The sequence below is a fragment of the Callithrix jacchus genome, chromosome 15, assembly GCF_049354715.1.
Source record: "Callithrix jacchus isolate 240 chromosome 15, calJac240_pri, whole genome shotgun sequence".
Taxonomy (NCBI): Eukaryota; Metazoa; Chordata; class Mammalia; order Primates; family Cebidae; genus Callithrix; species Callithrix jacchus.
The window spans coordinates 27,288,056-27,312,922 of NC_133516.1; the positions used below are offsets into that span (position 1 = coordinate 27,288,056).

Sequence of the window (24,867 nt, forward strand, 5' to 3'; positions counted from 1 at the left end):
TCCGCGGCCTCTCTAGGAAACTGGGAGGGCCAACGTCTCCGCTTCTCCCCGGCCCGGGTGCGGTGGGAGGCGAGGCTTGTTCAACATCCCTCACCTCCCTCCGCTGGACACTTCCCTTCCGCTGGGATGCCCAGCCGAGCCTGTTTTCTTACATCCCTCCTGTAGTGTCTGCGGGGCTGCCCTGAAGGCCTCTTTCCCTCCAAGAAAGAAAGGAATCCAAAGCTAGGGGTGAAAATAGGGCCAGCAATATCTAGCGGACTGGTTCTGGCCAGGAGAAGGGGTTAAGGGAGCTGCTTGTTCTTCCCGTGTCCCCTTCAAAGAGGGGAACCAGATCCTACGGGAAGTTAGGTGCCAGGACTCCTGCCTTTCCAAGACGACCTCATCCCCATCATCACCATGCCCAGGGATACTTGTTCATAGCCAGCCCAGAGGTGCACCATATTTTAGCTTCTCACGGCTTTCACTTGTTTTCTCCTGTGGGTGAATTCTAACTAGGCTCGCCTGGTGAGTGAAGAATGATGCCATTGCCAATAATATGTGGAATCTGGGAGGAGTAAGTTGGGGGTGGAGAGGCTGCTTGAAGAGGAGGTGAATCAACATGGAGAGATTGTAGGGCAAATGTCATCTATTGCCAGTGCCAGAGAACCTTGAAGATGCAGAGCCAATGCCCTAAGACCATCTGCTGCCATTGGAGCGCATGCTGCAAGCTGCTGGTAGTCCTCTGGTCTGTGCTTCCCAGGGGCAGCTGCAACATGTTGCCAATTGATCTTACAGATGGGCATTAATGATGCCCATCTGTGCCCTGAGGCTTTGCTTTACTCATCTGATCCACCCCTTTTTAATGCCCCAGTCACCAAAGATGGAAACGAAATAGAACCCAAACACAAGGGAGATGATGATGAGGTAATAAACAGATGGCACATTCAAACAAGGTAAGTGGGGAGAGTTCACAAGGGGCGATTTACACAACGTGGACAGGGTTAAGGAGATGCAACATGGGGTGGTGCATCCCATGGCTAGCAACATTTAGAAGCTATTCTCACCCCTAGGAGCAAGCCACCTGAGAGAAACTGTGGCTTTCATTTGAGGGCTACCTCCAAGCCATAGTCCAGCACAAAGGTAGCGGGGGTAAGAAATAATCTAAACCCAACTTTCTTCTGATCTCCTGCTAGAGTTTCCCATTGGCCCAACCCAACTGGAAGCCAGAGAACAATCCAGAAAACTCAGACTCCTGAGTGTCAGAGCAGGGTTGAGGACTGAGACTGAATATGGAGGGGCAACTGGAAAATACCCAACACATGCAAAAAGGAAAATAGAAACTGCTTGTCAATGCTTAATGTGTCCATTAATTTCCACTTGATACAATGTTCTTGAGTGATTCAGAACATTCAGAACCACCCATAGTGGCGAGAAGAGTTTTTGAGTTTTGTCTGAGAACAAAATTTTCCCATCATCGAAGAGTTTGAGCAGGTTCTGTGTGTTTAGGATGTACTTACTGGATGTTTCCCAATGTGATAGGTGGTTAGCACTGATAGCACATTTAGTGTGATCAACAGATCAACCAGATTGGCTTCACTAGTACTTGTAAAGTTTGGGGAGCAGCCACTGGGACTGCAGCTCTGAATTTAAGTCCTATACAGCTTCTTGAATCTCACAGTTCTGCTAATACCTGATTTCTCTGAGTGCCACGGCACTCGAGCCTATAACCATGAGGTTTCTTCACTTTTCTGGTAGGAGGCATATCCTTGCTAGCTGTACTTCATGAACACTGTACTCTTTCAAATTGGGGCCATTTACTTGGTAAAAGCCCTAGGTAAGATTCTCCAATTTTCATGTGCATATGAATACAAATCACTTGGGATCTGGCTGAACTGCAAATTCAGGAGGTCTGGGGAGGGACCAACAAATATTTTTAACAAACTTCCAGGTGTACCCATGTTGCAGTTCCTGGACCACACTTGGAGCAGCAAAGAACAGTGCATGCAAATCAGTGGTTCTTAACTTTGCTGCAGATTAGAATCCTCCTTAGAGCTTTCAAAAAGTCCATACCTCATATAAATTTAATCCAAATCTTTGTGGGTGAGACACTAACAAGCCTAGATTTTAAAATCCCCAGATGATTCCAACATTTGCGAACCTGGGAGTAGACAATTGTTCCTTTACCCTGATTCCCTGCTACATGTAAAAAGCACATACTAAAGCATTTTATGTTCATTTGCTTCTTTGTTTTGGAATTTAAAGTGCATCAGGATTCTGCCTTTCAAATAGAAGAGGGAAATTTCCCCCTTAATTTTATTTTCCTCTTATTTTGAAATAGGGAAGAAAAAATTCGTGTGCTGGGATGGGGATCAGGAATGTGACTTGAGAAAAGAGACAAGATGTTAAAACTGAGTATCAGCTGTGGGCAAACAAATTGGCCTGGTAGGATGTTCACCCCTTTTCTGGCCTCAAACTCAACTCCTTCTCTGTAGTTTGGGGGAGGGGGATTGAAATATTAGGATGAAAATAAAACAGAGCAATGTATCTGAGGATGGTGATTACTGTGATCCACTGGAACAGTGTTCTGTCCTAGAAAAAAAAACATAAAACAAATGTTTAAACAGTTAAATTATGTGTAATTGTGGCCATTCGAAATATATTACATGTTAGGTCCCCCAAATATGGCAGCACTACTGCCAAGCTATTATGAACTCTGTAACTGACACGTATGCCTTCAGATGGCTTCCTGGTGCTAGAAGGTCTGAAGCAACGGGAAAACCACAAGAAAAATAATGGGATCCTGCTTCAGCTGATTGATCAATCTTCTGAGTCAACAATGACAAACTCCAAGCTGTAACTTTCCACTTGCTACCCCAGCCTATAAAACCTGCTCTGCCCCACACCTCCACGCTGACTCCCTTTTTGGACTCAACCCACTTGCACCCGAGTAAATAAACAGCCTTGTTGCTCACACAAAGCCTGTTTAGGTTGTCTTTTCAATTGGATGCATGCTTAACATTTTGGTGCCGAAACCCAGGATGGGAAACTCCTCAGGGAGATCTGTCCCCTACCCCCGCTCTCCCTCCTTGAAGAGCCTTCCCATGACTTCGGTACCTCAGACTGGCCTGTAGAACCCCTTTCTTTGTCTTCGGATTGGGTAAGCTGAAATACCCTAGCTTGGCTGTGATGAATACATTTTGAACAATCCTGCCAACTCCATTTTGCCCACCCTGAGCTATGTAGGGCATTCTGTTAGGAGAGCTTGTGGTTCCAGCCACCTGGCATCTTTGTAACCAATTTTCTGAGAAACGGCCCACTGGCCCATATATCTTGTACCTGCAACTGTGTAACTGCCTACCCCACATCCTGAGTCAAAAACAACTTTAAATAGAATTTTGTTGTTAGGTACTTCCCCCTTCCCCAATCTGCTCCTTCTGTTTCTGTAATAATCTGCTTACCGCCCCCAGCTTTAAATAGAATTTTGTTGTTAGGCACCCACCCCTTCTCCCCTAACCTGCTCCTTCTGCTTCTGTAATAATCTGCTTACCACCCCCTGACCCTAAACTGATATAATAATGTTGACTGCCCTTTGTTCTGGGCCGAGAGGTTTGAGCTCTAGCTGACTCTTGGATGCCAGCCATTAAAAATGGACTCAACAAACTCAGAGCACAGTGCTTCTGTTTAAAGTCGCTCTGGTATAACAAAGTCATCTCCATTTGTCTTCAAACCTTTCCTTTCTGAAATACAGACAGATGTTCTGAAATACACTTTCTGAAATAGAGACAAATATTCTGAAATAGGGTCCTTCCTATTTGTGTATCAAAAACCCAACATTAGTCATGGACTTTTCTCGGGAAGACAGTCTTCCCTTGGTGTCTGGTCAACAGCAGGGATGCCTGCCTTGATCATTTGCCAGCTGTACAGCCCAGGACCCCAGCTGAGGATGCCCACTGAGGATCCTAGTGGTTGCTTTCCTCCTTGGCTCTATCTTCTCCTCAAACTCCTCTCCTTTATCATGGGCAACCTTCCGCCCTCCATCCCTCCCTCTTCTCTCCTGGCCTGTGTCCTCAAAAACCTGAAACCCCTTCAACTTCCATATGATCTGAAGTCTAAATGTCTCATTTTTTTCCTGTAATACAACCTGGCCCCAATATAAATTAGACAATGGTTCCCAGTGGCCAGATAATGGCACTTTCAATTTTTCTATTTTGTGGGACTTAGACAATTTTTGTCGTAAAATGGGCAAAAGGTCTGAGGTGCCATACGTCCAGGCATTTTTACACTTCAGTCCCTGCTCCCTGCCTGAACTGTTCCCAGTGCGACTCATTCCAAATTCTCCTCCTCTCCCTTCCTTCCACTCCTTCACCCCCCGCCGCTGACACTGAATCCTCCTTGTTCATCAATCCTTCTGATCTTTCTCCTCCCTGCCTGTCCGAACCAGGTCCTAATCCTCCCCCAGAGCCTAACTCTTCTGTCCACAACCCACCTCCTTATGCCCCTCCTATCACCACCTCACCTCATATCCGATCTGGCTTACAATTCAGTCCTGTGGCTAATTCCCCCACCCATGTCCAACAATTTCCCCTTTAAGAAGTGGCTGGAGCCAAAGGAACAGTCTGGGTGCACATCCCTTTCTCTCTGTCTGACCTTGCCCAAATCTTCAGCGCTTAGGCTCTTTCCCGTTAGACCCCACCAAATATATACAAGAGTTTCAATACTTAACCCAGTCTTATAATCTCACCTGGAGTGACTTAAATGTCATCCTCACTTCTACTCTCAATCCTTGAAAAATGGGAGCAGGTTTGGACCCTGGCTCAGTCTTATGCTGAAGATTGCCAACGTCTTGAACCTGACCCTCAGGAAGGTGCCAGAGCAGTCCCCTGTGAAGACCCTCAATAGGACTACGAGGCAGGGTCCCCTGGTATAGTCAGGCGAGACTACATGATTTCTTGTCTTGTTGAGCTTCGGCAGGCTGCATATAAAGCCATCAACTATGACAAACTAAAAGAGACCACTCAAGGATGAGAATCCAGCTCAGTTTATGGCCCATCTAACTTCCACTCTCAGGTGATATACAGCATTAAACCCTGAAGGCCCAGAAGGATGCCTTATTTTTAACATGTATTTTATCACTCAGTCAGCACCTGACATTAGAAAAAAGCTCCAAAAGTTAGAATCTGGCCCTCAAACCCCACAGCAGCACCTAATTAACCTTGCCTTCAAGGTGCTCATTAATAGGGAAGAGGCTGCCGAGTGGCAGCACATCTGAGAACTACAGATGCTTGCCTCTGCCGTAAGACAAACCCCTGCTGCTCCACCAGCCCAAAAGGACTTCAGAATGTCCAGACCACAGTGTCCTGCCTCCCCTCCAGGACCTTATTTCAAGTGTCAGAAAAATGGCCACTAGGCCAAGGAATGCCCGTAGCCCAAGATTAGTCCTAAGTTGTGCCCCATCTGTGCAGGCCCCCACTGGAAGTTGGACTGTCTGACTCACATCACCATTCCTAGAGCTCCTGGAGCTCAAACCCAAGGCTCCCTGGCTGACTCCTTCCCAGATTTCCTTGGTCTGGTGGCTGAAGACTGATGCTGTCCAAACATCTCAGAGGCCCTTTAGATCATCACGGACACCAAGCTTCAGGTAACTCTTATGGTAGAAGGTAAGTCCATCCCCTTCTTAATACGGAGGCCACCCGGTCCACGCTGCCTTCTTTTCAAGGACCTGCCTCCTTGGCCTCCATAATAGTTGTAGGAATTAATGGCAAGGCTTCCAGGCCTCTCAAAACTTCCCAAGTCTGGTGTCAATTAGGCCAGCACTCCTTTCCACATCCTTTCCTAATCATCCTCACCTGTCCAGTTCTCCTGTTGGGCCATGAGTATCTTAATAGTATCTTAACTATTCCTGGACTACAGCCACACTTCATTGCTGCCCTCCTTCCTGAACCCATACCTCCCTCAACAGCTCCCCTTACATCTTCCCACCTTAACCTTAAGGTATGAAATACCACCTCCCCATCCCTTGCTACAGGCCACTTGCCCCTCATGATCCCTTTAAAACCTAACCACCCTTATCCTGCCGAGCATCAATATCCCATCCTTGCACAAGCCTTAAAAGGCCTAAAACCTGTTAATACTCACTTGCTGCCACATGGCCTTTGCAATTCTCCCACCTCAGCTTCCTGAGTAGCTGGGACTACCAGCATGCAGCACTGCGCCCAGCTGGGGATTACGTTTTAACAAGTGTTTTGGAGGCAACAAAACCACTCAATCCATAGCAAGATGGATGGCCACAGCAGACCATTAGTGTTTATCAGCTTTGAGTTTCACAAATCCCTCAGTAAGCCAACTCATACCATCAGCCAAAACATCTTTGAACCATGGGGTGCACGTAGCTAAGGGAACATACCCTATGAGCTGTTCAGCCTCCTCTGGCAAGACAGTTACTTCATGGAGTTGGCAGACCCCCCTGGGATCCCAATCAGGCTCCATCTTATATGTAACATTTTCATTTAAGGATGGTACTTGGCTGAACTTGTGTTTTATTAGTAGGATTAGTGAGCACTGTGAGAAAAAATAAAATCAGATAAAATTAAGAAAAAATTAAAAGTTTATTGTTCAAACAAGAAGTACAGACCACAATCTAGAAGATTCAAATCAAGTGGTAAGAAACTCATCTTACAGCAGTTACAACACAGTTTATAATACATACAGAGGGGACTATGTTGACCTTTTTATAATTGGCTGTTATACATTGTTTTTAGGGAAAGTTGAGCTGTTTAAGCTGATTGGTGTAATTTCAGTGCATCATGCTGGCAAGGATGTAAAGCTAACATGTCGCATTTCATTTATGATTAGAGAACAGCATTTCAGAGAAATCAGAATGATTTGTTTTGGTTACACAGTTGCAGGTGGTCAGCCTTGGGGTATTTCTAAACTGCAGCTTCCATTTTTATTTTTCTTTAGCAATACCTGCATGAGATGGGCAGCTCAGGTCTTAAGGTCACATACAGCGCTTTAGTGGTCAAGTGTTCTGTTTCCATTAGAACCCAATAGCAGGCTAGTAGCTGCCATTCAAAGGGAATGTATATGGCAAAAATCTTGGGTAATTTATATGACCAAAGCCCAAGGGCCTGGTGCACCTTGATAGCAGCCTCTTGTTGCCACAGTCTCCAATCTGTATGCATAGGAGTCAGTGAGACCTGTAGTTTCATGGGCCTACATTAATGGCAAGCCCATGTTAATGCATGATAGGCCCCTAGAGTCTGCTGTCGTTGAGGGCACCATTCAGAGGTGGCTGTGCTGTGGGTAATTTTAACTAAAGGAGGCCAACTAATACTCAAATGTGATACATATTGTCTCCAATAGCCAAACAGACCTACCAGCTATTGAGCTTCTTTCTTGTAGGTGGGGGCTGCCAACGACAATTTTTTACTTTATCAGGAATACTCCCCTAGTTACTGGACCAGGTAGCTCCAGGGACTGCACTTGTTGGGCAAGTCCCTGGATCTTATCAGGGCTGACAGCTCAGCCTGCATGTGTCATATTACCTATGACCTTATGTATGGAGTGGTCAACTTGTTTCAAAGGCTGACCATGAGCATGTTATTAATATAGTAGATGACTAATACTTCTAGAAGTAACTGGACGTGTTGCAGTTCAGGAGAATGGAAGTATTGCTATGGACTGAACTCTATCCCCAAAATGTGTATGTTGAAGCCCTTAGCTCCGATATGATTATATCTAAAGTCAGGAATGAGGATGGCTGTGAATGTCCAAGATTCCAAACAAGAAAAGAATGACTATTCTCTTGGCTATTCAGAGATCATCAGGGATACTGCCTCAGTTTCCACAGGCCAGATGGTCTCCAACAAAAGCCATGGGGGAGTGAACCCCTCCTGGCAGCATCCAACAGGCAGGATGGTTCTTCTGGCATGACTGGTTCAACAGACATGACTGGCAATCCAACTCAGGGCAGGGAACCAGAAATGTGCAACTCATGTGCTCACACAGTAAGGCTCTTCCCTAAAATCTGGGTGCTCCCAAAATAACACACTTAAAGAGGAAAAAGTCCTATCTGCATATCTTTTAAAAGAAAATGGAAACAAATGCAAAAAAAAAAAAAAAAAAAAAGCTGAAAACACTTAAAATACGTATTTACAAATGGCAAAATTCCAGTTGTGTCATGAGTTCAGTTTTTTTTGTTGTTGTTGTTGTTTTTGAGACAGAGTCTCGCTCTGTTGTGCAGCCTGGAGTACAGTGGTGTGATCTCGGCTCACTGTAACCTCTGCCTCCCAGGTTCAAGTGATTCTCTTGCCTCAGCCTCCTGAGTAAGCTAGGACTACAGGTGTGCACCACCACACCCAGCTAATTTTTGAATTTTTAGTAGAGACAGGGTTTTGCCATGTTGGCCAGGTTGGTCAAACTCCTGGCCTCAAGTGATCTGCCTGCCTTGGCCTCCAAAAGTGCTGGGATTACAGGCAGGAGCCACTGGGCCCAGCCTAGTTCAATAATTTCTAAAGATCCTGAAAAACTTTAGGCCCCCAGTAATCCTTTCTAACTTTGTCTGAGAAATCTCCCCCAGAATCACATTTAATTCCGATTTTCTTGATCCTCAACATTTTTACCTTTCTTCCGCATTGTCTGAAACATGCACCACAGCTCACAAAGTCACCCGTCCAGGTTATATGCCTGACATTGCCCCTCTAGCCTCTCCTCCACCTTTGTCATTCTGCGAATCCTGTCAGCCTGCTAAGAAGTCCAAGAGATGGAAAGAGAAGGGGGTGAACATTAGAGCCAAAGGCCCACCAGCACTGGGCCATTATTGCAAGGGTGGAAGGAAAAGTGGTTCAAGCTCATGGACTGACATATGACTGCAGAAAGAAGGAAAGTACTCTGAGAATTATTTCTTGGTTCGTACGTCTTTGCAGAGTAGAAGATGATCTGGAAGATAATTAAGGCACAGTTCTCATCTTGAAATTAAGATAGCAGTTATAGTGAGACAGGACTAGACGATATGGAAAATAGATTAGTTTGATACTACTGTTTTACCAAAAACCTCATTACTGTGAATTCTAATCATCCAAGAATACTGCTAGCTGAAATTTTCAATCATCTATATCACAGCAATGAAAGTCAAGTCTTCTGGCAGTAAATTTTAACTAAGTTTTGTTTTTTTTGTTTTTTGTTTTTGAGATGCAGTCTCACTCTGTCACCCAGGCTGCAGTGCAGCGGCACAATCTCAGCTCACTGCAACCTCTGCTTCCCAGGTGCAAGTGATTCTCCTACCTCAGCCTCCCGAGTAGCTGGGATTACAGGCACACACCACCACACCCGGCTAATTTTTGAATTTTTAGTAGAGACGGGGTTTCACCATGTTGGCTGGGCTGGTCTCGAACTCCTGACATCAAGTGATCCACCCACCTCGGCTTCACAAAGTGCTGGGATTACAGTTGAGCCAGCGCGCCCAGCCGACTATATGTTTTATTTAGGAAGCAGGATGCAGTCAGATAGTTCAGAATTGGAGTAAGTGTGCAGGTCAAAGTATGTCATCAGTAGGATGTGACTGCCCAACCTAATACCTAGATAAACAGACACTAATTCACACACAAATGCATTAGCTCCTTAAGGCTGAAGTACCAGTAGTAAGACTTCCAGGGCTTTAAGTAGAAGGTATCAATGAGCCTTTATATGTGACGTACTATGATGAGATGTCAATTCCTTCTTTAGAAGCTTCTACTCCAGTGGATGTGATCTGAGGGAGAGGGGAGACTATGCCCACGTTAATGATGATGCAATTTGAATTTTACAACTTATTTAAGAACTAGCATACCCAAACTATTATGTATATACTAAAAGAAATAGAAACCATACCTGATCTCAGGAGCTTACAAGCTGGTATGAAAGTATACACATATGTGGCCGGGCGCAGTGGCTCACGCCTGTAATTCCAGCATCTGGGAGGCCGAGGTGGGCAGATCACCTGAGGTCGGGAGTTCGAGACCAGCGTGACCAACATGGAGAACTCCCATCTCTACTAAAAAACAAAAACCCAAAAATTAGCTGGACATGCCTATAATCCCAGCTACTTGGGTAGCTGAAATAGGAGAATTGCTTGAACCCAAGAGGCAGGGGTTACAGTGAGCTGAGATTGTGCCATTGCACTCCAGCCTGGACAAGAACAAGACTCTGACTCAAAAAGAAAAGAAAAGAAAAGGTCTACACATACATAACTATATGTGAGTATACTTTGGATATATGTGATATGCATATCACATTGTAAATAGAGAACAATTTACAAAAACATTTAACAGTTATACATTGTAGCACCAGCTAATTTAAAGCATTAAAGCCAAATCAATAGAAGTATAAAAGAAACAAACAATTATTTGAAGAAGAAAGTCTTTCAGAGATGGTATAAATCTTGAACATTGTGAAGGAAGTGATTAGCAAACAAGAAGAAAAAGTTTCCTAGCCAGAAAACACAAAAATGATGACAGGATGTAGCTTACAGTACAAATTTTAAAAGTAGCTGTGGAAGGAGACAGCAAGGGCAGGGATGAATAATATTGTAGACTGACTTAAAAAACGACTTTATGTAAATGGTTCAGTGGAGGAACTGCAATAAAATAAAGATAATATAACTGCTATTCTTGAGAAGTGCAGAATCTGATTGTGGAATGCATACTAACAAGATGGATTTTTAAATAGTTTTTTAAAAGAAAGAAGGTAACCTACAAGTAAATGACATATGTAATCCTTAATGTCCTACTACTAAGTAAGGATCAGACTAAGTTACACCTACTCTCCCACCTTAGTGACCCAAGGAAAAGCAAGTAGGGTATGGTCCACTGTGATAAGCAGTCTCCAGAGACCATGATGAGCATCCTTCTTATAAAGAAAGCTTAACTCAAAAGGTCCTTGCTTTCTGTCTGAGAGAACCACGCCTTAAGAAGATGACCGACCCAGACCTGAGGGCTTCTCTCCAGTATGAGTTCGCTGGTGGTGATTAAAAGTGGAACGCTGACTAAAGGCTTTCCCACACTCGCTACATTCATAAGGTTTCTCTCTGGTGTGAACTCTCTGGTGCACGGTAAGCTGTGAGCTGTCACTAAAAGCTTTCCCACAACCATTGCATTTATACGGTTTTTCCCCAGTATGGGTTCTCTGATGTACCGTAAGACTAGAATTATAACTGAAGACCTTCCCACACTCATTACATTCATAGGGTTTCTCACCAGTGTGAATTCTCTGGTGTATAATGAGGTACGAGTTTTGATTGAAGGATTTTCCACACTCATTGCATTTATAGGGCTTTTCACCGGTGTGAAGTCTCTGATGCCGAACAAGACATTTACTAAGACTGAATGCCTTACCACACTCACTACATTTAAATGGTTTTTCTCCAGTATGAATTCGCTCATGGTCAATGAGCTGAGTGAACTGATTGAAGGCTTTCCCACATTCACTACATTTGTATGGCTTTTCCCCAGTGTGGAGGCTCTGATGTCGAATAAGACATTTACTCCGACTGAAGGCTTTGCCACATTCACTACACTCATAAGGCTTCTCCCCAGTGTGGGTTCTCTGATGGTCAATGAGATTTCTATTGGAACAGAACGCTCTCCCACACTCATTACATTTGTAAGGTTTCTTACCAGTGTGCAGGACCTGATGTCGAACAAGATTCTTACTCCGACTAAAGGCTGCCCCACACTCATTGCATTCATAAGGTTTCTCCCCAGTATGGATTCTCTGGTGGTCAAAGAGTTTGGAGCTCTGATTAAAAGCTTTCGCACATTCATTACATTTATAGGGTTTCTCCCCATTATGGAGTCTCTGGTGTTGAACGAGATGGGAGCTGTGCCTATAGGCCTTTCCACACTCGCTGCATTCATAGGGTTTTTCCCCTGTGTGGGTTCTGAGATGAACAATGAGCTGAGAGGTTTGCCTGAAGGTCTTCCCACAGTCATTACACTCATAGGGTTTCTCTCCAGTGTGGATTCTCTGATGACCAATGAGGTGTGAACTCCAATAAAAAGCTTTGCCACATTCATCACACTGATAGGATTTCTGTCCCTTTAAAACTCCTTCATGTTCAGGAGGACTGGAAGATAGATATGGATGTTCCCCAACTTCCTCATATTCCTCATATCTGTCTTTTGTAGATTTTTTCTTATCCTCATCTGTTATTTCCAAGAAATAATTTTCTAATCTGCTCCTTTCTTCATTTGAGGGTTGTCCTTCTAACTCTTTCAAAGTATCTTCAGAAACATCTCCAGTCTCTGTTCCCCCAGGAACCACCCCAAAGAGTCCCCCTGATGTCCTATTAGATGACTCTGATCCTTTAAAAATTTCCTGCTTCAGAGTCAACTCCGAACACTCCATCAAGTTCCTACCTGCTGCCAAAAGAAATAAGAAAACTTTTACTCATTTCTTTTCCTGTTAAAGAAACAGAATCATACAGAGCTTATGTACCTGAAAAAAAGTCACATTATGGTTAAGAAATGAGATGACACATTGAGAACAAGAGCAAAATAAGAAATAGCTCAACTGGATCTTCAGGATAGAAAAACAAGGAAAAAAAGATGGTCAGTGGAGGAGGGTGGAAAAAAGATATTGAGCCAGCACAGCCAAGTCAGAAGGGCCATTGGAAAGCAACAGACTAGACTGCAAAGCATGCTGTGATCTTATAGAAGTCACTCTTATGCTGTCTCTTTAGTAAAACGGTGAACTTCAAGTTGCTTTTCAACCATGACATTCTATGGTTCCATGGTTCTTAGAAAACATGTTGGAAGAAGGAAGGCTGGCAAATACCTCAAGTCAAATATAAGAAAGAGACAAGGAAAAGATGGGAATGAATTGAGAAATTTCTACTATGAGGGTATGATTAGGAAAGTGTACAAAAAGGAGAGATCTGGTATGAAAGGACAGTACAAAGATTTGGAGAAGCTATCGGTTCAGAAAAGCTGGACAGCAGTATTGAAGGAGACAGCAGAGTTCTAAAAGTGGAGATGCCGCTGGCCCTCAGTGCACTGGCCTGATAGGAGCCAGCTGTGTACTCCCAGTAAAAATAACAGGGATATCAATTATTTGAAATATAAATTATGGCCGGGCATGGTGGCTCACACCTACAATCCCAGCATTTTTGGAGGCTGAGGCAGGCGGATCGCCTGAAGTCAGGAGTTCAAGACCAGCCTGACCAACATGGTGAAACCCCATCTCTACTAAAAATACAAAAACTAGCCGGGTGTGGTGGCCTGTAATCCCAGCTACTCAGGAGGCCAAGACAGGAGAATCACTTGAACCCGGGAGACAGACGTTGCAGTGAGCCAAGATCACGCCACTGCACTCCACCCTGGGCAACAAAGAGTGAAACCCCATCAAAAAAAAAAAAAAAGAAAAAGAAATATAAATTAAAATTTGGCAGACTGGGTGCAGTGGCTTATGCCTGTAATCCTAGCACTTTGGGAGGCCATGGTGGGCAGATCACAAGGTCAAGAGATTGAAACCATCCTGGCCAACATGGTGAAACCCTGTCTCTACTAAAAGTACAAAAATTAGCTGGGCATGGTGGTGCATGCCTGTAGTCCCAGCTACTCAGAAGGCTGAGGCAGGAGAACTGCTTGAACCCAGGAGGTGGAGGCTGCAGTGAGCCGAGATCGCACCATTGCACTCCAGCCTGGTGACAGTGCGAGACTCTGTCTCAAAAAAAAAAAAAAAAGTCTTTGATTCTTTGGAATATAAAGTAACTCAACAGGTAAATATTTGCCTCTGGAATTCTGAATACAAAATCTGGGAGAAGGTAGATGTAATGGAACAGAAGGAGTTAATTAAGTTTACAAGTCATGGACAGACTTTATGTTGTCTTCATTTCCTTATCATTGGGAGTATTCCGAGCTCAGAATTTTCCCAATGCAAAAAAAGGCTCTGAAGAGCCGGACCTGGGAACCTGGCCAGTTCCCTGATCCAATTTTTGGTAAACACCTCAAGGATGTTAGTTACATGATGAAGACGTGGACAGTGTCCTGACTTGACCCTTTTTTGTTTTAAAAGGTATAAAAGATTGTTTAGCAGAAGCCGAACTGAGCTTCGATGGTGGTTTGGACTTGCGAAAACCCGTGCTGCTTTATTGCCGGTGTTGAAGTTTGTGAGCGTCTCTAGGTATCCTTGTAAATAAACTTTTTTTTTTCCTTTCTTTGTAAATAAACTCTTTTTCTCTATATACCTCGGCTGGTGTTTTTCTTCCCACGAATCTGCCTGAAAAGATCAGAAAATCCAAGCTTGGTACTGAGCAGTGCTCACACAGCAGAGTAATCATGGCTATGGAAAAACACCAAAATGTGGGTTCCTTTCAATCACATCTGAATCAGGGCCATAACCATCATACCAGTTAGCCTATGGAAAGCTAAAGATGTCTGGATCAATGATTCCTAAGCCCGCCCTTTCCATAGTTGTCTACTGCCCTAAATGCGTCAATCACAGTACCTGCCCTGCCAAGAAACCCTTCCAGGAAATTGCTCTGCTCCAGTCTTTGCAGAGAGGAACACTTAGGCAGCCATGCTTTGTGGCAAGTGACCCTGAACATCCATGATGAGCCACAAGTGACTGGACCAGCACCAGGTACTAGACCCAAGGGCAGCTTATCTGTAGGTTGGTCTTCAGTCTCTGCTGTGGCCTGAGCCAAAGCTCTGCCCCAATGAGATGATGAGTAATGGCCACAGCAATGGGAATCCGTCTCAAAGGAAATTTAGAACTGGCGATAGGTCAAAATTAAGGCAATTATCAGTAGCAATAGAAGCTGAAGTGATGCATGGAGAGAAGCCAAGCCATTAGGAGACACAGCAAGCAACAAATATAAGGGGACAAGAAGTACAATTAGGAAAGAGCTATGAAAAGGACAAAAGATTCACAGTGAAGAAAATGGGCAGCAGGAGGAGGACAAGTAGAGAGAAAACAGATACACTGTGAGCAGCTGCAATACATTTACACCAGAACACAGGCATCAACATCCCTTTGCTTTTGCTGCTCTGGCTCCCAGGCTGCCCTGAGTCAAGGCACTGCTTCCCACAGTCTGGTCTAGCTGATCAGTTTATTCTGGATTCCCATTCCTTTAAGTCTACGATTCACAGCTCCTTACTTACAATAACTTGAGCGGCTCTCTCTTCTTACAACCAAAAACACTCTACCTAAACCACCTCATGTCAATCAATAACGAGGTGAAGAGAATGCTGATCACTGTTCAAGCTGAGTGATGGGTTCAAAGAAGTCCCTATTCAAGTGGTCTCAGGCAGCTCCACACATACTGACTCTTATATAATTCACTTTCATTTATCCATGTCTGGAAATTTTCATAGTAAAAAGTTTAAAAAGACAAGGAATATAACAAAGAGAATGTGCAGCATGTAGACTCTAAGTGACTAGGAAAGAGAATCATTACCCAAGGAGGCCATGCTGTGGTCATTTTCTGGCATCACGTTCTAGTGCATTGCTCTCTGGCTGAGTGTGGGACATTTCATTTCTTCTGAGTATAGTCCACAAACAGGTCCTCAAACACCACAGTATCCTGAAATGACAAGCTCCAATCACTCAAGAACATTCACAGCCTGAAGGGCAGAGTCATCAGGGTACAGAGGGCACAGAGTATGGGATCTTCATGAGCAAAAGTGTGGGAGAGAGGAGCTGAGATGATACCTCAAAAAGGACAAGTCCAGGGCAAGACAGAATCCATTACCTCCAGGGAAGCAATTAGGCAGGAGAGACATGGGAACAGTCTTGGATGGGGCAGAGTGCTGGTGGTGAGACCTCTAGCCATTCCTGGACCAGAGTCTTGGGGACGTGGTAAAAACAGAAAGAGCCAAGCTCACCTGGGGCCTGACCATCCGAAGTACAGTTGCCCCTGCTTGGTCTCCTGAGTTTCCCACTTGAGGAAGGGTAGGAACCGGAGAAGCAGGTTGAGCTGAGGGAGGAAAGAAAGCTATGAGTGGGACAAGCCCTGCTTCCAGCTCCCGTGAGATCTATGTTCCCAATAAGAACCCAGGCACCTCACACACACTGATTCTTACCGTCTTCCATAATAAGGCCTTATCCCAAGTGTGCTGTGAATTTGCCCTGAAGGGCACAGTACAGGGTCCCAGGTCAAGCTGAGAATTGGGTGTTCCTCCAAGCCCCCACTCTCTTGAACCTTTTTCAAGGAAGCTATTCTGGCCACACTCTCCCATGGCTTCTCTAGCACCAGCCAGCCCTGACTTTCCCCTCACAGGTGTGGTTCCTCATGGCCCGGTTCCTCTTCCTGCTCCTGCACTCTCATTATGGACACTCCTTACAACTCAGGCCCCCGTGCTTCCTTGTTCTTTCTGTCAGCAATCTCACCAACTCTCATCACTTTAATACTGCTCTCACAGTTCTTACTTCTCTCCTAGACCCCCACCACATGCTTCCTGCTGTCTATGGGATGTTTCACTTCGGGGTCCTGCAACACCTTAAGTTCAGTGTCTAGAATGTATGTTCTTACTACCTTCCTGTCTGGATTTCCCAAGTTATGTCAATGAGTTCACACACTGGCCAAACCATTTTAATTCTGTCTTCTTCAAACACAAGTCTGATGGATATTCCCAAAACTGATCTACAGATTCAACACAATCCCTAACTGATTCCCAGGGGGCATCTTTTTAAAAGTCAAAAGCTGATCCTAAAATTTATGTTAAAATTCAAGAGACCCATACAGTCACAATTCTTAAAAAGGAAGAATAAGGCTGGGCGCAGTGGCTCAAGCCTGTAATCCCAGCACTTTGGGAGGCCAAGTCGGGTGGATCACGAGGTCAAGAGATCGAGACCATCCTGGTCAACATGGTGAAACCCCGTCTCTACTAAAAATACAAAAAATTAGCTGGGCATGGTGGCGCGTGCCTGTAATCCCAGCTGCTCAGGTGGCTGAGGCAGGAGAATTGCCTGAACCAGGAGGCGGAGATTGCGGTGAGCCAAGATTGCGCCATTGCACTCCTCCAGCCTGGGTAACAAGAGCGAAACTCCGTCTCAAAAAAAAAAAGGAATAATAAGTTGAAGGACTCAAACGTCTCAATTTCAAAACTTCCTATAGAACAACAGTCTTCAAGTTACTGTATTCCTGGCATAAGAACAGGCATACAGTTCAATGGATTAGAATTAAGAGCCCAGAAATAAACTCTTACATCTATAGTCTTTATTTTACAATGCTGCCAAGATCATTCAAAGTGGAAAGAATGATCTTTTCAACACATGATGCTGAGACAACTGGGTATCATCTATATGCAAAAGAATGAAGATGGTGCTCTACCTCACTCTATAAAAATTACTTCTAAAAGATCAAAGACCTACATATAAGAACTAAAACTCACTAGGCTCTGTGACTCATACCCATAATCCCAGCACTTTGGGAGGCCGAGGTGGCTGAATCACCTGAGGTCAGGAGTTAGAGACCAGCCTGGCCAAAATGGTGAAACCCCATCTCTACTAAAAATACAAAAAATTAGCTGGATGTGGTGGTAGGCACCTGTAATCCCAGCTACTTGGGAGGCTGAGGCAGGAGAACTGCTTGAACCCAGGAGGCGGAGATTGCAGTGAGCGGAGATCCTGCCATTGCACTCCAGCCTGGGCGACAGAGCGAGATTCTGTTAAAAAAAAAAAACCACCAACAACAACTAAAACTCTAGGTGTAAGTCTTTGTGACATTCCATTTAGCAATGGATTCTTACCACAAGCACACCAAAATCATATGAAACATGGAAAAAATAAATAAGTTGGACTTTATCAAAAGGAAAACCTCTAGTGCATAAAAGATAATAAGTAGAAAGTGAAAAGGCATCTACAGACTGGAAGAAAACATTGGCAAATCATATATCTGATAAAGACTTGTATCTGGAATATACAAAGAATAAATATATTTATATTCTTCATACAGAGAGAATATATATTTATATTATTTATATATCACAACTCAATAATAAAAAGAAAAAAATAACAAATTTTAAAATGGGACCAGGGCACACATGCCTGTAATCCCAGCACTTTGAGAGGCCAAGGCAGGCAGATCACATGAGGTCAGGAGTTTGAGACCAGTCTGGCCAACATGGCAAAACCCCGTCTCTACTAATAACACAAAAACTAGCTAGGTGTGGTGGCAGACACCTGCAGTCCCAGCTCCTCAGGAGGCTGAGGCAGTAGAATCACTTGAACCTATGAGGTGGAGGTTGCGGTGAGCTGAGATCACGCCACTGCACTCCAGCCTGGTGACAGAATGAGACTCCAGCTCAAAAATAAAAATAAAAATAAAAATGGACAAAGGGTCTGAATTGACATTTCTCCAAAGAAAGTGTTAAAATGTCTAGTAAGTGCACAGGATAGTCATCAGGGAATGCAGATTAACAGAGCAATAAGATAGTAGTTCACACCCAGTAAGGTGGCTAGAACGAAAATCCGATAATAATAAGCAATCATGGGAGGCCAAGATGAGTGGACTGCTTGAGCCCAGGAGTTCAAGACCAGTCTAGTCAACAATGCAAAACCCTATCTCTACAAAAAATACAAAAAATTAGCCAGGCCTGGTGGCACATGCCTCTAGTCCCAGCTACCAGAGGCTGAGGTGGAAAGATCGCCTGGGCCTGGGAGGTTGAGGCTACAGTAAGCTGAGATCACACCACTGCACTCCAGCCTGAGGGACGGAGTAAAACCCTGTCTCAAAAAAAAAAAAAAAATCAGTGAGAATATGTAGGTATTGAAACTTTATCCACTGCTGATGGAAATGTAAATTGATGCATACGCATATGAAAACAGTCTGACAGTTCCTCACAAAGTTAAACATACATTTACTAATTGACCTAGCAATTCTACTCCTACATATACACCCAAGATAAAAGAAAACAGGCCAGGTGCGTGGCTCACGCCTGCAATCCCAGCAATTTGGGAGGCCGAGGTGGACAGATTGTGAGGTCAGGAGTTTTGAAACCAGCCTGACAAACATGGTGAAACCCTGTCTCTATTAAAAATACAAAAATTAGCTGGGCATGGTGGCATACACCTGTAATCTCAGTCACTTGGGAGGCTTAGGCAGGAGAATTGCTTGAACCAAGAAGACGGAGGTTGCAATGAGCTGAGATTGTGCCACTGCACTCCACTCTGGGCAAAAGAGCGAGACTCAATCTCAAAAAAAAAAAAAAAGATGTCCATGCAGAAACTCATACGCAAATATTCATAGCAGCATTATACGTAACAGTAAAAGGGAAGAAACAATCAAGGTATTCATCTAGCTGTTCACATTTATTGGCATAAAGCTATTTACAGTATTGGTATTCTCTTAAAATTAAATAACTATATCTCCTTTTTGTGCACTCTCTTAACAATCCAGGAATAATGACATCCTTAAACTGGCATGCAGAATAGACCAAAGAAATCTACAACAGACCTGACACTAAATGGTAAAGACACAAAAAGTTTTGCAATTAAAAATGGGAACAATCATACAATGTAATCCTAGACAATGCAATTACACAAGAAAAAAATATGCAACAAACTGTTAGACAAGAAAGATGCAAAGCAAATATACTCAAGAATGATATGAAAAATCACCTAAAAAAGTAAACAGAATGAACCAAAAAACAGAACATGATGGGACATTAAGGCGATTGAATATATATTCAACATATACTCAATAACTTTCCAACACAATAGCAACAACCAATCAGAAAATGAATTAATACAATAGCAACAAAAATATAAAGTACTCAGAAATAAAGCTAATAAAAAATGTACAAGACCTTAGTGGAGAAATAGAAAACTCTGCCAAAAGACATAACAGATACACATTTTGTATGAGAAAACACACTTCTTCAAAGTCAACAAAATCCCAGCTAACTACAATGTAATTTTTCTTAGAGCTTGATAAGTATATTCTAAAATGCAAACGAATGAGTAAAATAAGAAAACTTTTTATATGTAGAAAGCTTTGTTCTACCAGATAATAAGGCTTAATGTAAAGCTGTAGTACCTAAAACAGCATATATTAGAAGAAACATGCAAACCATAGATAAAAGAAAAAGTACAGAATCCTGACACAGGCTTATACATATACATAAGTTTTGGTTTTTTGTTTCTATGGAGATGGAGTCTTGCTCTGTTGCCCAGGCTGGAGTGCAGTGGTGTGATCTCCACTCACTGCAAACTCCACCTCCTGGATTCAAGTGATTCTCCAGCCTCAGCCTCCGAAGTAGCTGGGATTACAGACATGCATCACCTTGCCCAGCTAATTTTATGTTTGATGTATGATAGAGGTAGTATCACCACAGTGTTACCTAAAAACAAAACAAAACAAAAACGGGGTTCATTCACCTGGCGAGTAATGACTGTGAGAACGCAAGTTTTGATCAATAGGAGTTTTATTACTTGGTGTAAGGAGAACACTGGGAGTATTTTTCAAAGCAGTGTCTCTCTAGGGAAAAGTAACAGGAGAGTTTTATGGGTCAATGGAGAGGGGAGAGGGTACATCATCACATGTATAGGAGGGGTTCCAGAGGTGCAGATGCAGTAAGTCATTATGCCAGCGCATAGGTCACATGTTATGTAGCTACTCCCCAGGTGGAGACTTTAGCATGGTAATGAGAAAAGTTCACTCGGGTTCATCTATAAGTTGCTACGGTCTGTCAGGAGCTGGGTTTTGTTTTTGTTTTTGTTTGAGACGTAGTCTCGCCCTGTCACCCAGGCTAGAGTGCAGTGGCTTGATCCTGGCTCACTGCCACCTCCATCTCCCAGGTTCAAGCTATTCTCAGCCTCCTGAGTAGCTGGGATTACAGGTGCATGCCACCACACTTGGCTAATTGTTGTATTTTTAGGAGAAACGGGATTTTGCCATGTTGGTGAGGCTGGTCTTGAACTCCTGACCTTGTGATTTCCTGACTTTGTGACCGCCTCAGCCTCCCAAACTGCTGGGATTACAGGCGTGAGCCACCATGCCCAGCCAGGAGGTAGTTTTAACTAACTAGGTGACTGCAATCCACACAGAATTTAGGAAGAAATAGGCTGCAGGGCAGGAAGCTGTAAAACAGGCTGATTGCTCATGTTGATTAAATTCCTACAATCCCTGGAGGCCCTGTCTACTTATAGCAGCATGATCTTCTTTTAAAGAGCCCAGAACCTGTAAAATTAACCTGTGCCAGCAGCTGTGCTTGCTTATGTAGACAAAGGCCAGATATCAGTAACCACAAATAAGAGAACTTAACTCAGCAGTACTACCCAGGCCTGAATCCTTGCTTCATTAACATATTAAAATTTCCTCCTAGGCCACGCTCACACCTGTAATCCCGGCACTCTGGGAGGCCAAGGTGGGTGGATCACGAGGTCAGGAGTTCAAGACCAGCCTGGCCAACATGGTGAAACCCCATCTCTACTGAAAATATAAAAATCAGCCAGGCATGGTAGCACGCACCTGTAGTCCCAGTTACTTGGGAGGCTGACGCAGGAGAATTGCTTGAACCCTGGAGGCAGAGGTTGCAGTGAGCCAAGATTGCATCACTGCACTCCAGCATGGGCGACAGAGCAAGACTCTGTCTCAAATAAATAAATAAAAATAAAAATCTCCACCTAGAAGGTAGACAAGCACTTTGCTAGGCACATATATGCTGGGTACAAAAGAATGAGACTGAGCACACTCCTGTTCTTCCCATTGGGCCCCACCTCTTTCCAGGAATCCGTGCCCTACTACATGTCCTAAGAGATCTTAAAAATCTCCCTTCCCCACACCCATAGGAAGGTGCTTTGAGCATGAGCTTCCCTTCTCCATTCCTTCATCAACAAAGTTTCCACTCTGCTTAATGGAACCTGGTCTCATTTTACTGGCATGACCACCACCAGGCAGGTAAAGGACCCACTGAAGTCAAATAACTACTCTTGAGAATTGGTAACAGTAGCATTACAAGTCTGGGAAAGAGTAAACTAGTCAATGCATTGTGTTGGGACAACTGGCTAGGCAAATAAAAATAGCAAATAAAATCACATAAAAAGTAAATTCTAGCTAAAGAAACTTAAACAAAGCTAAAAAAAAAAATCCATAAAGACTCTAAGAACCCTGGTGTAAGCAAGAATTTCTTAAGACAACAAAATGAAAAGAGTGAATATATTTGAATACATCAATATGAAAAAAACCTCTGTCCAAAAGAAAAGAACACCAAACACAAACCACTAATAGAAGTGGAAATGTAATAGCACAGGAAGGATAGTTTGAAAGTCCACAGTAAAACCAAAAAGACATATTCCTTATGCTATAGAAATTAAACTTGTAAGAATCTGCTCTGAAAAAACACTTGCACCGGTATTCAGACATTTACACAGGCATTCACTAGAATATCCTTTGTAATAACATAATACTGGATTTAACCTACTTGTCCATCAATATGGCTAAATAAAAGTAGCATTTTTATAAGATCAAATACCATACAGCACCTAAAAGGAACATACCAAATCCTTAAGCATCCCCATGACGTTTCATTATTCACCAGGTGGTCAGGCTGTGCAGCCAAGTTTAAAAGGCCATCCAAGGAAGGAACAACACATGGTTTGAGGTCTCTGAGAACAGATGCCAACCACATCAGGCCTCAAGAGGTACAGTGTTTATCTACAGCAAGAAGAGAGAAACAGAGCACAAGATCCAGCCTCCTGCAATGCAAAGATACCCCACGGCTAGCAGATCCACTCCACAGCCAATAGGGCTGGTGTGATGCACACACCCCACTTAGTAAAGTTAGAAAGATCTCAATCCACCTTCCCCACTTTCATGGGGTCTGAAATACAGAAAGCTGAGAGAATGAATGAAGACCACTGACCTAAGAGACTAAACATAACAAAGGAGTACACACGAAGTCTGAAACAGTGAACGACACAAGGCATTAAATGCAGCCAGACTGTGAGGGCTCAACTCTGCATGGAAATGTTCCAGGCTCAAGGTCACTCTTACATTCTTAACTTGGCAATGGGCTCTTTAAAAAAAAAAAAAAAAAAAAAGACATTAAAAACTGTCAATTCTTATCTCCCAGTTTGGATATTCCTTCTTTCATTAATTTAACAAATACCTACTAGGAGCACCTACTATATCCCACACTCTAAGGTAACAGTAGTTAATAAAGCAGACAAAAAGCACTCCCCTGGCAAGGGGCTTATGGGAAGATCAACAGATATATGTCATGTTAGACAGCGACAGGTGATACGAAATGAAATAACACAAGAAAAAGGGAAAAGTCTAATTATGCCAGATGTTTTAAATGTCAGGAGACCTGGAGACTAAGATTTCCGGACCGTGGCTACTTTCACTTTTCTTCCAGGTTCCCATGTTATCTAATTGTCTCTAACAAATGCGCTTTATCTGCATAATTGGGTGAAAAGATAAAGCCGGAAGAAACCAGGACTCTTCTAGATTCTCTGTCCCGAACCCTCGGGGGCGAAGAGGTACGCCCTCAACGTGGCGGGGGCGGGATCCACGGCCAGACCCCCGCCCTGGGTGCAGCTTCCAGGCCGGGCCTCGCCCTCCACTCTCGCCCACACAGCCACCCCACCCCCCACCCTCACCCTGCGCCCCACCGGGCCGCTCACCGACTCCCGCCGCCGAGAGACAATCGGTCCCTAAGCCGCCACGGCAACTGCCCAACCCGCGCCTACCTCCCGGCGGTCCCAGTAGCGCACGCGCGTCACCACCCCAGGGCCTCCGCGGCCTCTCTAGGAAACTGGGCGGGCCAATGTCTCAGTTGCTCCCTGGCCCTGGGGCGGCGGGCGGCTGCGCTTGTACAACATCCCTCACCTCCTGCCTCTGGTCACTTCCCTTCCACGCTCGGATGCCCAGGCGCGCTCCAGACCTCTATCGGCTTTAGCCTATTTTCCTACATCCCTCCCATCGGGTCTGCGGGGCTGCCCTGGAGGCCTCTCTCCCTTCAGGGAAGAAAGGAATCCAAAGCTAGGGATGAAAACAGGGACAGCAGCAGGGCACAGTGGCTCACGCCTGTAATCTAGCACTTTGGGAGGCCGAGGGTGTGGATCACTTGAGGTCAGGAGTTCAAAACCAGCCTGGCCAACATGATGAAACCCCGTTTCTACTAAAAATACAAAAATCAGCTGGGTGTGGTAGCACGAGCCTGTTATCCCAGCTACTTGGGAGGCTGAGGCAGGAGAATCGCCTGAGTCTGGAAGGTGGGGGTTGCAATGAGCCGAGATCATTCCACTGCACTCCAGCCTGGGAGACAGAAGAGACTTTATGTCAATAAATAAATAAATGAAAGAAATAGAGCCAGCAAGTCCCCAGACATCAAATTCTTGAATGGGGAAATTCCCAAACAAGGCAATAAGGCTAGCACGGGCTGTGAGAGCTCTTTATCTCCTTTTAAGTAAATGCCACAAGCCCTGGGCACACTTTTGCAACTGTTCAAGGGTCACCCTGCTGCACATGACTGACTGCTTTTCCCAACACCCAGACACTCAGTTGCCCACTCTGGATGGAGCTACAGCTTTGCAGGGAAAACAGATAATAAGAAATTACACAAATACCTTAATGTCAAATGATTACAAACACGATGTTGAAATGTAACAATTATTTAATTGAGAGAGACTGATCATAATTTGTGTGTTTTCCTGGTACACCTCATACTTCTGGTAGCTCACAACACACTGGCTGACATGCATTGATTTTAGAATCAGTAACTGGAATAGCCAATGAATTCAAATCCTTTGGTCTTTTCACTATGGTGATTCATAAAAGCTCTCCTGTTCCACGTCAGGTAGAGGAAGAGTTGGGAATAGCATGGCTCCTAGCTGGGATCCCAGAAGTTAGGGGTAGGGGGTTGTGGGCAGGGTAGTGAGGAGGGCAAGATTCCAAGGAAAACTAAA

At 44.1% G+C, this 24,867-nt stretch overlaps 1 protein-coding gene and 1 long non-coding RNA gene across 12 annotated transcripts; one reads left to right on the top strand and one right to left on the bottom strand.

Moving 5' to 3' along the window:
- The first annotated feature begins 14 nt into the window (after positions 1-14).
- On the top strand, positions 15-2,450 carry LOC118147829 (uncharacterized). The gene is made up of 3 exons (XR_004734439.2): positions 15-504; positions 1,173-1,813; positions 2,318-2,450. It is a non-coding gene; the product is annotated as an uncharacterized LOC118147829 (long non-coding RNA).
- Positions 2,255-23,680, bottom strand: LOC100896763 (uncharacterized). Of its 11 annotated transcripts, XR_013527253.1 has the most exons (8): positions 23,584-23,657; positions 22,456-22,612; positions 15,840-15,931; positions 15,413-15,538; positions 11,211-12,374; positions 9,847-10,009; positions 6,383-6,537; positions 2,255-2,568 (listed from the first exon to the last, which is right to left on the bottom strand). XR_013527253.1 is itself a non-coding variant. In XM_078350618.1 (6 exons), exons 4-6 carry the CDS (start codon positions 15,444-15,446, stop codon positions 9,909-9,911), a joined length of 1,299 nt encoding a protein of 432 aa, XP_078206744.1. In that variant the 5' UTR covers positions 15,447-15,538; positions 15,840-15,931; positions 22,456-22,612; positions 23,584-23,657; the 3' UTR covers positions 6,566-9,908. The 11 variants fall into 11 exon arrangements, 7 of the variants coding, with proteins under 7 accessions (XP_078206744.1, XP_078206741.1, XP_078206737.1 ...); XR_013527254.1 differs by lacking the exons at positions 2,255-2,568; positions 6,383-6,537 and adding an exon at positions 6,566-9,727; XR_013527255.1 differs by lacking the exons at positions 2,255-2,568; positions 6,383-6,537 and adding an exon at positions 6,566-9,744.
- Positions 23,681-24,867: the final 1,187 nt, after the last annotated feature.

Bases quoted from the DNA above. Each gene is read 5' to 3' on its own strand.
- LOC100896763 (XM_078350613.1), bottom strand. From the start codon at position 15,446: ATGCCAGAAAATGACCACAGCATGGCCTCCTTGG. The intron at 12,375-15,412 runs GTAATGATTCTC...TTCTTTTGGCAG, and splicing joins CCACAGCATGGCCTCCTTGG to CAGGTAGGAACTTGATGGAG.